General features: G+C 39.0%; 1 protein-coding gene across 4 annotated transcripts in view; it reads right to left on the bottom strand.

Moving 5' to 3' along the window:
• The window catches only part of LOC126477588 (helicase domino), a 423,343-nt gene that overhangs the window by 12,381 nt on the left and 394,599 nt on the right, over nucleotides 1-16,363 (bottom strand). For 3 of the 4 annotated variants that reach the window (XM_050103628.1, XM_050103630.1, XM_050103629.1), the window contains one exon: nucleotides 15,320-15,484. In XM_050103628.1, the coding sequence (XP_049959585.1) occupies nucleotides 15,320-15,484 (165 nt within the window). The remainder of the gene's footprint in view (nucleotides 1-15,319; nucleotides 15,485-16,363) is intronic. The other variant, XM_050103631.1, reaches the window with a different exon arrangement.

Genomic DNA, 16,363 nt, shown 5'->3' with positions numbered 1-16,363 from the left:
TAACTTGAGGAGGAATCTCTAATATCCATCCTGTGGCTGTCACAGCAGAAGTTCCTGTGACGGAAATTCATCCACTGGGAACTGGTGTCGACATTAAGAAATGTGGCCACTTCTGAGAACAGAGTATTCGGCAGTGTTGACGGTGTAGTTTCGACAGACAGAGGTTCTAATGCAGTGTTATTGTGTTTTGTCCAATCTGACAAGTGCCAGATGGATGACATTGTAACCCACTTGACGGCACATCAGCATTCAGTACAAGTTGAGAATTGGGGTGGGTGTGTTCCCACCTAGTATGAGGCAACTTTTCTTCCAGTCTCAAAAGAGATGTTAGCCGCAAGTGTTGGATTAGCCCAGCAACTGAGGTTACTAATGTCATATTGCCTCCCAGCTTCATCTGCACATCAAGCTGCTGTAAATATTTGCAGGGTGATATGGTTAGCCCATTTCTGCAGCCAGTCAGCAATATGACAATGTGATCTAAACTTTGGCAAGTATCTTGGAGGGACATGGCCATTGTGGCACCCTTGACATTGAGAAACAACTGAAAGAATTGAAAACAGATAAGTAACTAGGTCCAGATGAAATCCCAATTTGATTTTCGAAAGAGTACCCCAACAAACTGGCACCTCACTTGGCTCAGATTTATCTTTAACATCTCACCCAGTGCAATATCTCAAGCAACTGGAAAAAGTGCAGGTGACTCCTGTATATAAAAAGAGTAAAAGAACAAAACTTCAAAATTACAGACAACATCGTTGAATGCTAGAACGTTTTCTTAGTTCAAATACAATAAAATTCCTAGAGAATAAAATGCATACATTCACGAATAAGCACAGTTTTAGAAAGCATCGCTCATGTGAAACTCAGCTTGACCTTTCTCACATGATGTACTGCAAACTATGGACAAGCAGATACCACCATTTCTACATTTCCAAAAAGCATTTGACATGGTGCCCCACTGCAGACTATTAACAAAGATATGAGTGTATCTTTGCTAACAGGTTAAAATATGGAATAAGTCCCCAGATATGTGAATGGCTTGGAGACTTGTTAGGTAATAGAGCCTAGTATGTTGTCCTCAAAGGGGAGTGTTCATATATAGCTTAGACAAAATTTCTAGTTAGTGTGATGAATGAAAACTAGCTCTCAATGTAGAAAAATGTATGTTACTGCAGATAAGTAGGAAAAAGAAACCTGTAATGTTCGGATACAGCATTAGTAGTGTCCTGCTTGACACAGACCCATCACTTAAATATCTGGGTGTAATGTAGCAAAGCTACATGAAATGGAACAAGCATGTGAGGATTGTGGTATGGGAGGCGAATGGTTGACTTCAGTTTATTGGGAGAATTTTAGGAAAGTATGGTTCACCTGTAAAGGAGACTGCTTATAGGACACTAGTGTGACCTATTCTTGAGTGCAGCTCAAAAGTTGGGGATCTGCACCAGTTCAGATTACAGGAAGACATCGAAGCAATTCAGAGGTGAGCTCCTAGATTTCCTAGGCTAGGTTCGAATAACATGCATGTATTATGGAGATACTTTGAGAACTCAAATGGGAATCCCTGGAAGAAAGGCGACATTCTTTTTGAGGAACACTATCAAGAAAATTTAGAGAACAAGTGTTTGAAGCTGAATGTAGAAAGACTACTGCCACCATCATACATTTCGCATAAGGACCATGAAGACAAGATATGAGGAATTAGGGCTGATACAGAGGCGCACAGACAGTCGCTTTTCCCCTTGCTCCATTTGTAACAGGAAAGGAAATGACTACTAGTGGTACCTGGTACCCTCCACCATACATGGTATAGTGGCTTGTGGAGTATGTATGTATGTATGCATGTATGTAGATGTATAATATATACATAGATGTCTACATATTATAGGCATAGTCCATATCACCCTCCCATGAACCACGGACCTTGCCGTTGGTGGGGAGGCTTGCGTGCCTCAGCGATACAGGTAGGTGCAACCACAACGGAGGGGTATCTGTTGAGAGGCCAGACAAACGTGTGGTTCCTGAAGAGAGGCAGCAGCCTTTTCAGTAGTTGCAGGGACAACAGTTTGGATGACTGACTGATCTGGCCTTGTAACACTAACCAAAACGGCCTTGCTGTGCTGGTACTGCGAACGGCTGAAAGCAAGGGGAAACTACAGCCATAATTTTTCCCGAGGACATGTAGCTTTACTGTATGGTTAAATGATGATGGCGTCCTCTTGGCTAAAATATTCCGGAGGTAAAATAGTCCCCCATTTGGATCTCCGGGCGGGGACTACTCAAGAGGATGTCATTATCAGGAGAAAGAAAACTGGCGTTCTACTGATCAGAGCGTGGAATGTCAGATCCCTTAATCGGGCAGGTAGGTTAGAAAATTTAAAAAGGGAAATGGATAGGTTAAAGTTAGATATAGTGGGAATTAGTGAAGTTCGGTGGCAGGAGGAACAAGATTTCTGGTCAGGTGACTGCAGGGTTATAAACACAAAATCAAATAGGGGTAATGCAGGAATAGGTTTAATAATGAATAAAAAAATAGGAGTGCAGGTAAGCTACTACAAACAGCACAGTGAACGCATTATTGTGGCCAAGATAGACACGAAGCCCACACCTACTGCAGTCGTACAAGTTTATATGCCAACTAGCTCTGCAGATGATGAAGAAATTGATGAAATGTATGATGAGATAAAAGAAATTATTCAGGTAGTGAAGGGAGACAAAAATTTAATAGTCATGGGTGACTGGAATCTGACAGTAGGAAAAGGAAGAGAAGGAAACGTAGTAAGTGAATATGGATTGGGGCTAAGAAATGAAAGAGGAAGCCGCCTGGTAGAATTTTGCGCAGAGCATAACTTAATCATAGCTAACACTTGGTTCAAGAATCATGAAAGAAGGTTGTATACATGGAAAAACCCTGGAGATACTAAAATGTATCAGATAGATTATATAATGGTAAGACAGAGATTTAGGAACCACGTTTTAAACTGTAAGACATTTCCAGGGGCAGATGTGGACTCTGACCACAATCTATTGGTTCTGAACTGTAGATTAAAACTGAAGAAACTACAAAAAGGTGGTAATATAAGGAGATGGGACCTGGATAAACTGACTAAAGCAGAGGTTGTACAGAGTTTCAGGCAGAGCATAAGGGAACAATTGACAATGAGGGGGGGAAAGAAATACAGTAGAAGAAGAATGGGTAGCTTTGAGGGATGAAGTAGTGAAGGCAGCAGAGGATCAGGCAGGTAAAAAGACTAGGGCTAGTAGAAATCCTTGAGTAACAGAAGAGATATTGAATTTAATTGATGCAAGGAGAAAATATAAAAATGCAGTAAATGAAGCTGGCAAAAACGAATACAAACGTCTCAAAAATGAAATCAACAGGAAGTGCAAAGTGGCTAAGCAGGGATGGCTAGAGGACAAATGTAAGGATGTAGAGGCTTATCTCACTAGGGGTAAGACAGATATTGCCTACAGGAAAATTAAAGAGACCTTTGGAGAAAAGAGAACCACTTGTATGAATATCAAGAGCTCAGATGGAAACCCAGCTGTAAGCAAAGAAGGAAAAGCAGAAAGATGGAAGGAGTATATAAAGGGTCTATACAAGGGGATGTACTTGAGGACAATATTATGGAAATGGAAGAGGATGTAGATGAAGATGAATTGGGAGATACAATACTGCATGAAGAGTTTGACAGAGCACTGAAAGACCTGAGTCGAAACAAGGCCCCGGGAATAGGCAACATTCCATTAGAACTACTGACAGCCTTGGGAGAGCCAGTCCTGACAAAACTCGTACCATCTGGTGAGCAAGATGTATGAGACAGGCGAAATACCCTCAGACTTCAAGAAGAATATAATAATTCCAATCCCAAAGAAAGCAGGTGTTGACAGATGTGAAAATTACCGAACTATCAGTTTAATAAGTCACGGCTGCAAAATACTAACGTGAAGTCTTTACAGACGAATGGAAAGACTAGTAGAAGCCGACCTCGGGGAAGATCAGTTTGGATTCTGTAGAAATGTTGGAACACGTGAGGCAATACTGACCCTACGACTTATCTTAGAAGAAATATTAAGGAAAGGCAAACCTACGATTCTAGCATTTGTAGACTTAGAAAAAGCTTTTGACAATGTTAACTGGAATACTCTCTTTCAAATTCTGAAGGTGGCCAGGGGTATAATACAGGGAGCGAAAAGCTATTTACAATTTGTACAGAAACCAGATAGCAGTTATAAGAGTAGAGGGACATGAAAGGGAAGCATTGGTTGGGAAGGGAGTGAGACAGGGTTGTATCCTCTCCCCGATGTTATTCAATCTCTATATTGAGCAAGCAGTGAAGGAAAGAAAAGAAAAATCAGGTATTAAAATCCATGGATAGTGTCTTGAAAGGAGGATATAAGACGAACATCAACAAAAGCAAAACAAGGATAATGGAATATAGTCGAATTAAGTCGGGTGATGCTGAGGGAATTAGATTAGGAAATGAGACACTTAAAGTAGTAAAGGAGTTTTGCTATTTGGGGAGCAAAATAACTGATGATGGCCGAAGTAGAGAGGATATAAAATGTAGACTGGCAATGGCAAGGAAAGCATTTCTGAAGAAGAGAAATTTGTTAACATCGAGTATTGATTTAAGTGTCAGGTCATTTCTGAAAGTACTTGTATGGAGTGTAGCCATGTATGGAAGTGAAACATGGACGATAAATAGTTTGGACAAGAAGAGAATAGAAGCTTTCGAAATGTGGTGCTACAGAAGAATGCTTAAGATTAGATGGGTAGATCACATAACTAATGAGGAAGTACTGAATAGGATTGGGGAGAAGAGAATCGGTTGGTAGGACATGTCCTGAGGCATCAAGGGATCACCAATTTAGTATTGGAGGGCAGCGTGAAGAGTAAAAATCGTAGAGGGAGACCAAGAGATGAATACACTAAGCAGATTCAGAAGGATGTAGGTTGCAGTAGGTACTGGGAGATGAAGAAGCTTGCACAGGATGAGTAGCATGGAAGGCTGCATCAAACCAGTCTCAGGACTGAAGACCACAACAACAGTCCATATCAATTCAGCCAGGCCAGGAAAAAAACCTTACCTTCACAGTCTTGGATGTTATTGAATTTAGCATATTAAAATGAAGGACTAAGTAAGGAACATGTATTTTTTTTTTTGTGTCTCAAAAAAAATTTCTGCTCCAAGATACAGCCTTCCAATGATGACACTGCGCATACCATTTTGAAGATGGGAATTTTGGAATAAATTTAAAAATGCTGTATCTCTGGAACAGTTCTACATATTTTGTTGGTTTTTTTATTTGTAAGGTTCTGAACATTTTTTATAATTTATGGAATTTTTTTTTTCAAAAATGCCAATCCATAAAATTTTGATTTTTTTTTTTCTGTTGATTAGTACCATATAGTTCTACATTCCCGGAAAAGGAGAGCTTCCAGTTTTAGGTTGAACAGGTTTTATAAACAACTGAAATTTTTGCCATACATAAACCCTGTTTCATTACCACATTATTATATAACAGGCTCATAAATATCAAAGCCTAGCCTTATTTGATATAATTTTAGTTTTGAAAGATGAGTAACAGACTCGTTTTTCAAGCATTTTAATTGTTTCCAAAATGTATGTGAAAGGTCCAAAAACTTAAAGGTTTCAATTTATCCAACTTCTGTGCACCCTGTTTTGTACTTAAATTAGCCAGTCAATGAAATAAAAATGTGTTCCATTGCTTCAGTAGCTTCATCTGATATAGAGTATCTTGGAGCTGAGAATATTCGGTTTGGCCGTCGACACGGAAGCATGGCCGGGATATTCCCATGATTTTTTTGCATTTAGGGTTATCATAATGAACCCATTTTTTGTTTCTGGTCACAATGTGATGCAGAAATCCCTTCCGTTTTTGCCTCTGTAGCAACTGTTCACAAACACACAAATGCCGTTCAATGTCTCTTGGTTTCAGCTCACAAAGGACCCAAGCTTCTTCTTTATGAATCATGCCCATAGCCTTGAGACGTATTGAAATGGCTTGCTGTGTCACTCCCACTAATCGTGCTGATTCTTCTTGAGTTTGATGTGAGTCTTCACTCAGCAATGTCTCCATTTCTGCATCTTCGGAAACATTCTCTCTTCCACCACTATGCCAGTCTACGGTGTTAAAATCACCGTTCTTGAAGTGTTTAAACCACTCACGTCACGTTCTTTCACTAATAGTGTCCTTACCATACGTACTTGAGAGTATTCGATGGGACTGAGAACAACTTTATACGGTGCAGACACAAATCGACTAATGTTTGAATGGGGTTATGTTGACTGAGGTCCAAGCTGACTGCCTGATATCTGCGATCTGTTTCTTTCGACCACTACCTACCGTCGTCACCACCTGTCAGCAAACAGTGGAAGCAAAGTTGTACACCTTGTATTTAAGACCAAAAAGGTTAAAAAGCTTATACCTAATTCCAATTAATTTTAAAATTAACAAGGGAATGAAATTAAAATTACAACGCAGGGAAGTTGTTTTGTATAGTTAACTGGCAATGTGCTATATATAAAAGACAAAACCTAAGTAATTATCAAATGATAAAAAGCATCAAATTACAGTGTAATGCTAGAAATATGAACAACGTACCATAATCTCAAAGGATGCAGGTAATAAACAAGGATAAAAGGCCAGTTGCATTACTAAAAATTGTGTCATGTGCCATTATTTGCAAGTGTACAGAAGGAATTATAGAGATAAAATTACATGAAAGGGTAACAAGAATTGTCATCTGTTCTCTAGCTGTGAAAATAGGAACCACACAGCTTTGCAATCAACGGTCATAGAATTAGAGAGAAATACCATACCCTGGCTTACAAAGGAGTGAGCCATCGTGATGTATAAAATATTTATCCCTATAAAATATGCGCAAGTTGAAGATTAAAAGTAAAATGCCACAGGGTTAACAGTCTTAGCAAAAAACGCCAAAACTAACTGAATTATGCAAGGGCCTCCTGCCGCCTAACCGGAGTAACCGAGCCCAACAAGGGTGACAGGTGGTATGGGTGCGCTTGCATTTACAATAATTGGTACAATAATTGTACCCTATGTGTAGAGTTTATAAAAAAGAACATGCTGTTGTTGTTGTTGTTGTTGTTATGGTCTTCAGTCCTGAGACTGGTTTGATGCAGCTCTCCATGCTACTCTATCCTGTGCAAGCTTCTTCATCTCCCAGTACCTACTGCAACCTACATCCTTCTGAATCTGCTTAGTGTATTCATCTCTTGGTCTCCCTCTACGATTTTTACCCTCCACGCTGCCCTCCAATACTAAACTGGTGATCCCTTGATGCCTCAGAACATGTCCTACCAACCGATCCCTTCTTCTAGTCAAGTTGTGCCACAAACTTATCTTCTCCCCAATCCAATTCAATACCTCCTCATTAGTTATGTGATCTACCCATCTAATCTTCAGCATTCTTCTGTAGCACCACATTTCGAAAGCTTCTATTCTCTTCTTGTCTAAACTATTTATCGTCCATGCTTCACTTCCATACATGGCTACACTCCATACAAGTACTTTCAGAAATGACCTGACACTTAAATCAATACTCGATGTTAACAAATTTCTCTTCTTCAGAAATGCTTTCCTTGCCATTGCCAGTCTACATTTTATATCCTCTCTACTTCAGCCATCATCAGTTATTTTGCTCCCCAAATAGCAAAACTCCTTTACTACTTTAAGTGTCTCATTTCCTAATCTAATTCCCTCAGCATCACCCGACTTAATTCGACTATATTCCATTATCCTTGTTTTGCTTTTGTTGATGTTCATCTTATATCCTCCTTTCAAGACACTATCCATTCCATTCAATTGCTCTTCCAAGTCCTTTGCTGTCTCTGACAATTACAATGTCATCGACGAACCTCAAAGTTTTTATTTCTTCTCCATGGATTTTAATACCTGAATTTTTCTTTTCTTTCCTTCACTGCTTGCTCAATATAGAGATTGAATAACATCGGGGAGAGGATACAACCGTATCTCACTCCCTTCCCAACCACTGCTTCCCTTTCATGTCCATCTACTCTTATAACTGCCATCTGGTTTCTGTACAAATTGTAAATAGCTTTTCGCTCCCTGTATTTTACCCCTGCCACCTTCAGAATTTGAAAGAGAGTATTCCAGTCAACATTGTCAAAAGCTTTTTCTAAGTCTACAAATGCTAGAAACGTAGGTTTGCCTTTCCTTAATCTAGCTTCTAAGATAAGTCGTAGGGTCAGTATTGCCTCACGTGTTCCAACATTTCTACAGAATCCAAACTGATCTTCCCCGAGGTCGGCTTTTACTAGTTTTTCCATTCGTCTGTAAAGACTTCACGTTAGTTTTTTGCAGCCATGATTTATTAAACTGATAGTTCGGTAATTTTCGCATCTGTCAACACCTGCTTTCTTTGGGATTGGAATTATTATATTCTTCTTGAAGTCTGAGGGTATTTCGCCTGTCTCATACATCTTGCTCACCAGATGGTAGAGTTTTGTCAGGACTGGCTCTCCCACGGCCGTCAGTAGTTCCAATGGAATGTTGTCTACTCTCAGAGCTTTGTTTTGTCTCAGGTCTTTCAGTGCTCTGTCAAACTCTTCACGCAGTATCATATCTCCCATTTCATCTTCATCTACATCCTCTTCCATTTCCATAATATTGTCCTCAAGTACATCGCCCTTGTATAGACCCTCTATATACTCCTTCCACCTTTCTGCTTTTCCTTCTTTGGTTAGAACTGGGTTTCCATCTGAGCTCTTGATATTCATGCAAATGGTTCTCTTTTCTCCAAAGGTCTCTCTAATTTTCCTGTAGGCAGTATCTATCTTACCCCTAGTGAGATAAGCCTCCACATACTTACATTTGTCCTCTAGCCATCCCTGCTTAGCCATTTTGCACTTCCTGTCGATCTCATTTTTGAGACGTTTGTATTCCTTTTTGCCGGCTTCATTTACTGCATTTTTATATTTTCTCTTTTCATCAATTAAATTCAGTATTTCTTCTGTTACCCAAGGATTTCTACTAGCCCTCGTATTTTTACCTACTTGATCCTCTGCTGCCTTCACCACTTCATCCCTCAAAGCTACCCATTCTTCTTCTACTGTATTTCTTTCCCCCATTCTTGTCAATTGTTCCCTTATGCTCTCCCTGAAACTCTGTGCAATCTCTGGTTTAGTCAGTTTATCCAGGTCCCATCTCCTTAAATTCCCACCTTTTTGCAGTTTCTTCAGTTTTAATCTACAGTTCATAACCAATAGGTTGTGGTCAGAGTCCACATCTGCCCCTGGAAATGTCTTACAATTTAAAACGTGGTTCCTAAATCTCTGTCTTACCATTATAAAATCTATCTGATACCTTCTAGTATCTCCAGGTTTCTTCCATGTATACAATCTTCTTTTATGATTCTCGAACCAAGTGTTAGCTATGATTAGGTTGTGCTCTGTGCAAAATTCCACCAGGCGGCTTCCTCTTTCGTTTCTTACCCCCAATCCATATTCACCTACTATGTTTCCTTCTCTCCCTTTTCCTACTGACGAATTCCAGTCACCCATGACTATTAAATTTTCGTCTCCCTTCACTATCTGAATAATTTCATTTAATTCATCATACATTTCTTCAATTTCTTCGTCATCTGCAGAGCTAGTAGGCATATAAACTTGTACTACTGTGGTAGGCATGGGCTTCGTATCTATCTTGGCTACAATAATGCGTTCACTATGCTGTTTGTAGTAGCTTACCCACATTCCTATTTTCCTATTCATTATTAAACCTACTCCTGCATTACCCCTATTTGATTTTGTGCTTATAACCCTGTAGTCACCTGACCAGAAGTCTTGTTCCTCCTGCCACCGAACTTCACTAATTCCCACTATATCTAACTTTAACCTATCCATTTCCCTTTTTAAATTTTCTAACCTACCTGCCCGATTAAGGGATCTGACATTCCACGCTCCGATCCGTAGAACGCCAGTTTTCTTTCTACTGATAACAATGATGATGATGATGGCGTCCTCTTGGGTAAAACATTCCGGAGGTAAAATAGTCTCCCATTCGGATCTCCGGGCGGGGACTACTCAAGAGGATGTCGTTATCAGGAGAAAAAAGAACATAGTAATGACAAATAAAAATGAAGGCAGTGTTTAATTTACACCTAAGTATGTACCCAAATACTTGTAAGTGTATAAATAGCAGGAATTAAAATATTGTCACCGGCATACAATTTTACAGAGAAAAGTAAAAACATTCGTCGAGATAACGTGACAGCTGACGGTGACAGGTGCCGCCTCGTGCGAAACATTTTCTAAGATTTTCTCTCGAATTATTGATAGTTACATAGGACTTACCTTTTACACACGGCATGTTGCCAGTTAACTATGGGTATATAACACAGTTTCCTTACCTTTTAATTTTAACTTCAGTCCCTTGTTAATTTTAAAATTACTTGGATTTGGGTATAAGCTTTTCAAGATTTTTGGTCTTAAAAGTTTCTTTCAGCAAATCTGAAGGAGGGTGTGGACAGCAACCAAAACTAGTCACCACGCTTTGCTCATATAATGAATTCTGTGGTTCAGGCATTGAAAGTTTTTTGCATTAAAAACTTTTAAGTAAAAAATTACGTTAAGACTGCTGTCTCCTTCGTAACAATGTCAGGCTTCACTATTAACTGTGTTACTGCTAGACTGCATTCAGGAATTGTGGAGACTTGTAGAGTGGGCTGCATGGGTGGAGCCACTTACCACACCTCCACAGTATGTCTACAAAAGTGGGTGTCAATGTCTGACGGAATAGACAGATCTAGACAGTAATCTGCTGTAATGCACTGCTTGACATATATTGAAATGTTTGAAGTTCAGTAACACATAAGTGACCTACTTCTGTTATAAAGGGAGCCAATTGAAACCTTTGGGCTCTTCAGGTGTTGGAAGATCTGAGGCTGGGGTGTCGTATTTGATACAACTCATTCTGCGAAAAGTATTTCAGCCGGTGATAATGGAGACAGTGAAATCAGCATTGTGGAATACATTTTGCCAGCAAGTTGCACTTGAAACAGGCTCTTCACTGTGGCAGATAGTTTACAGGATCTCATTTACGTAATAGCTCATTCAATAATGGCAAATATGGTACTTAATAAAGTGAAAATAACTCCACTATATAAATACAAACTCAGTGAAGTTACTTTGTCTACTCATGTGAGAGAAATGGAAAGGAAATGGTGGGAAAGCATAGTCCGTCTGCGAACTAAAAAGCCAACAGCAATCACGGTGCAAGAAGCTACCTTTACTGGAAGAATATACAGCTACAGGATGACTCAGAATCAATTTTCTCTCTAGCAGTGCAGAATAGAGAGCAAAGATTTACACATATTCTGTCCTGATGCTTTTCTGGCTTTAGTATTATTAGTAATTCGTATCTGTATTTCAAGTAGTGTTAATGCACTTTGTGGAAAATAAACTAACCTGGGTGTGTCTGCACACTACATCACCAGTAATTTGTAAGGTGAGCTGCAGAAGGGTTGGTGTAACTTTGTGAAAGAGCCCTGTAATTGGTTTTTGTGATAGTGCAACTCAGAAACTATTGGTCCTAGGGAAAAATGAATATGTCGTGCTTTTTTGGGAAATTTAATGCAGTTTAATTTTGTGCTGGGGAACATTTTTGCTACATCTTTAGTTTTCAAGCTATCAAAGAAAGACATAAAATGTTACCTTTAAACGCCTCCATCCCACCCCAAAGCTCATTCTCACACCCTCACACCGTACCAGTCAGGATTTTTAGTATGTTGTTTATTGGACTTGCCTCTACCACTTCCTTCAGTGACTGGACTAATTAGAAATGTGCATTCACCATCACTGTAAAAGGTAAATACCCAAATGTTATTGAGCAAGATGATGGTGAGCATTTACAGTGATTGCCATGCCGTGGTACTGACATATTATGCTTGTATTGGACCCACTATCACAGAAGCATAGTACCAAAATCTCCAAAGAGGTTACGGGAGGCTGCCAAGACGAACTGTCGTGGGAAACTGGACGAGGGGCAAATTTTGCTTCACGACAATCCTCGTGCTCATTCTGCTCAGGACTCAAGTCACACATGCTGGCTATAAAATTTTGCCACATTCCTATTTCCTCCTGACACTTTATCCTCTTTCCTCGGAAGAAGAGACCATTGTGCGGCAAGTATTTTCAGAACAGTTTTTGAGGTGAAACATTTCCCGATTTCTCGATTTTATTGAGGTGTTAATTAAAACTTCATTACTATCCCTCATACACTTTATTGATATTTTGGATGACGCCATGACTATGAAGCAGGTGCATATGAATGTAGGTGTCTAAATATTTTTGCTGCTTTATGCTGCTTGCATTCAGTAACATGTTGGCACAAGTGATTGATTTAAAATATATTTGAATTGTGCTCCTGCCAGTATTGCAAAAGTTAACAACATAAATTATTAATAGTGACTTTGAGCCATGTGGCAACTTCCTGATAACAAACAAGAGGGTGAAGTTCCTTGCATTCTTGTCCTTTCCTTCCACATTTCATGCCCCTTGAGCTTTGGAAGCACTTTACTGGGTCAGCTCTGGTCATGTCCGCATTTAGATTCCTGTCTTCCCCATTTTTTGAATTTTCATTGCTCTGTTTGGTAACATATTCATTACATAATTTTCATTGCTAATCTCCTAAGATTGTTCCCCAGTATCCCATTGCTGTCTGACTTGATGATTGGCAACCTGGTGAGATTCATCTAATTCATCTGCTAGAGAATTGTGAAGAGTTTCTGGGAATGACTGTCGTAGTTCCGCAAGTTAGTTGGCAGTCGGCTCCAAGCTTAGCTCAACATTTCTATCTTCATGCTGTTTTTGTGGTTTTTGGTCTGGTTTGATGCAACTCCCCATGCTAGCCTATATACAAACCTCCTTCTTCTCTGCATAGCTATTGCAACTTACATTCATTTGAACATGCTTACTGTAGTCGAGGCTTGGTCTCCCTCTATTATGTTTACAATGCCACACTTCCCTCCATTGCTAGACTGACAATTCCTGGATGCCTGAGAACTTGTTCTATCAATCAATACCTTCTTTTAGTCAAGTTGTGCCTCATATTTGTTTCCTCCCCAACTCAATTCAACACCTCCTCATCAGTTATTTGATCTACAAATGTAATCTTCAGCATTCCTCTGAAGTGCTACATTTCAAATCTTCTAGTCTCTTCTTGTATGAACTGTTTATCATCCACATTTCACTTCCATACCAGGCTGCATAAAGAATTTCCAACACTTAAATCTGAATTTGGCTTTAAGAAATTTCTCTTTTCAGAGATGCTTTTCTTGTTACTGCCAGTCTGAGTTTTACACTCTCTCCACTTCGACCATTGTCAGTTTCTTTGCTGCCAAAATAGCAAAGCCAGTCTACTAATTTAGTGTCTCAATTCCTAATCTAATTCCTTCAGCATAATCTGATTTTACCACATTCCTTTACCATTTTTACTTTTGCTTATATTAATCTTAATACAAATTTTCAAGACATTGCCCAGTCTGTTCAACTGCACTTCAGGGTTCTTTGTTGATTTTAACACAATTACTATATCATTAACAACCCTCAAAGTTTCTTTTTTTCCCAAGAATTTTAATTCCCTTTCTAAATGTCTCTTTGGGTTTCCATTATTGCTTGCTCAATAGACAGACTAAATGTTGGCAATAGGCTACAACCCTGTCTCACATATTTCTCAACTGCTGCTTACCTTTCATGCCCCTTGTATTTTATCTCCGCTCTCTTGAGAATTAGAAAGTGTATTCCAGTTAACAATGACGAAAATTTTCTCTAAATGCCATAAACATAGGTTTACCTAAGTCCTAGTGTCAGTACTGCTTTGTATGTTCCAAGTTTTTTTTTTTTGAGTTATCAGTCTTGTGACTGGTTTGATGCGGCCCACTGCAAATTCCTCTCCTGTACCAACATTTTCATCTCAGAATAGCACATACAACATTAATCCTCAATTATTTGCTGTATGTATTCCAGTCTCTGACTTCCTTTACAGTTTTTGCCCTCCTACATTTATTCTAAAATCAAAACTGATCTTATATGAATTTCAATTCTATCAGTATTTCCATTCTTCTGTAAATAATGTGCGTTAATATTTTGCAAGCAGTACTTATAAAACAGATGGTTCTGAAATTGTCCTGTCCTGTCCTTTTCTGTCCACAACAGTCACGTGAAATTGGAATTATTACACTCTTCATGTCTGAGAGTACTTCACATGTCTCATGTACAAGTATCGTGAGATCCAGCCCAATATAGTGTGTTGCTGACAAGGGACACTACTTTAATGACATAGTATCACAAATATGTGGGCCTGAGTAATGTGCTGTTAATTATTGAGTCAAGACCACACTTTCTATGTGATTCAAAGCAAAGCGACTAGTGTACCATGCACAAGGAATTATGCACACTCGTAAACTTCTCCAATTAATCTAAATAAGTCAAGAAAATTAGAGTAGTGAAATTCTATAGCACAGCTGGTGGCTGATATCGATTCTCTCACATGTAGCCATACCTTTGACTGGATAGAAATTGGCCTCTAATGTTATTAGTATGTTGCATGGTGGGTGGGTATGGGACGGATCTTCCACGTGTCATCCACTCAAATGACTCAAAGGAGCAGGATTGAGAGTAGGGCCAGTATAAATACAATGCACAGATGGAGGGGCAGCGAGAATAACACTGTGAGGGGCAAAGGTATGTTTTTGGGTAGGATAACCACTATCAAAATGTTGCATGTTAAAGGGAGTACAGCTTAATTTGTATGTGAAAGGGGCAGCTGTAGCTGTAGCAGAGCACAATATAGTCAAAATATTCTTAGCAACCACGTTGTTTTTGGGTTCTTTGATTTTCACAATTGTCAGCCATTACACTTAGGTAAGTCCACTCACAACAAATTTCTTCCCAAATTCTTCTATGTGTATACATGTTTAGTTGCTCTCCTCAGCTCTGTACATTTATAAAAAAGAATTAGCAGTTTCATCATCATTCTAATATCTCTCAAATGTTCTGACCTGCTACTTCCTTTTATATCGAAGAGGATTCATGTTAATTTAACCTCACCATTTTTCAATAAAAGTAATAGTATCCAAAGTGAGAAAGTACTCGAACAATAAAATTACAGTGGTAATATAGGGTATAGTATTTCAGGACAGAAAAAAACCACATTATTATCATTAATAATATTATGGATAAATGTGAGCAAAAACACAACTCTACAGCGAAGGTATTGCAAATTATTTGCTGAGAAATGCTGGTGCTACCTGAGATAAAATTGCCTGTTGTTGGACAGTTGATCCTGACTGAGCCACTTTTATGGTATTAGCAAGTGCAGAAGACAAGGTTGAAGCTACACTCACTTGAGGCCTTCCACAAGAGTCAATAGTAACATTTGGTACTGAACTCCGGACATTTGGTGCTGCCACAACCTGAAATTTCAAAAAGAAAAAGATAAAAATGTAGGGAATTAAAAATCCTATCACAGTATAAATACTGTCTCTTCCAATGTCACAAAACCTCTGAGTTTTGTGCAGCAAACTTAGACATTACCTCACAGAGTACAGTACAAATATCACCTATTGTCAGGACTTCAATTTTTGGCTTCTAGACCCTACAGAAAAGCTGGGTGTCAGAGGATGGAGATGGAAACCATAGACTGGATAGAATGGCAGGATATTGTGATGCAGGCCAAGGCTCTCCAAGGGCTTCAGAACCGAGGAGTAGTAGTAGTAGTAGTAGTAGTAGAATCTACAGTATTTTGCATCCTTGATGACGTAACAGACATTTTTAAAAATTTGGTGAGAGTATTCTCAGCAGCTCATTGCACCATAAGCTGTTATCAAACAAGAAATCCATAGTCATAAAAAATTATAGAGTATATGCTGGTATAATCAGTTTGAAGGACAAGCCTGAGTAATAAGGTTAGTAACAACATGGACATTGCTGTGGTGAGGTGACTTGCATGCCTTAAAGACAATAGCTGAATCGTAGGATACACTAAGAATTAGTAAAGTGAATTAGCAGGAAGATTTCTGGTAAGGTGAGTATGGGGATATCAACACTACACCAAATAGGGGTAAATCACTATGAACTGCAAAGACAAAAACCCATGTATATATGCCTTATGGCTCCACAGATGAAGAGATTGAAAAACATGTACAATGAGATAAAATAAAATTATTCAGTACATTTAGAGGAGACAAAATTTTAATTGTGATAGGAAGAGAAGGAAGGCAACAGAACATGGACTGGGGAAAAGGGGTACAGTTTTGTGCACAGCACAATTTAATCCTGAAATGAGTGTATAT

This window comes from Schistocerca serialis, chromosome 1 (assembly GCF_023864345.2).
Source record: "Schistocerca serialis cubense isolate TAMUIC-IGC-003099 chromosome 1, iqSchSeri2.2, whole genome shotgun sequence".
NCBI classification, from domain to species: domain Eukaryota; kingdom Metazoa; phylum Arthropoda; class Insecta; order Orthoptera; family Acrididae; genus Schistocerca; species Schistocerca serialis.
Note: the sequence above shows the minus strand (reverse complement) of the source record. Positions and strands in the feature narration are given on the sequence as shown.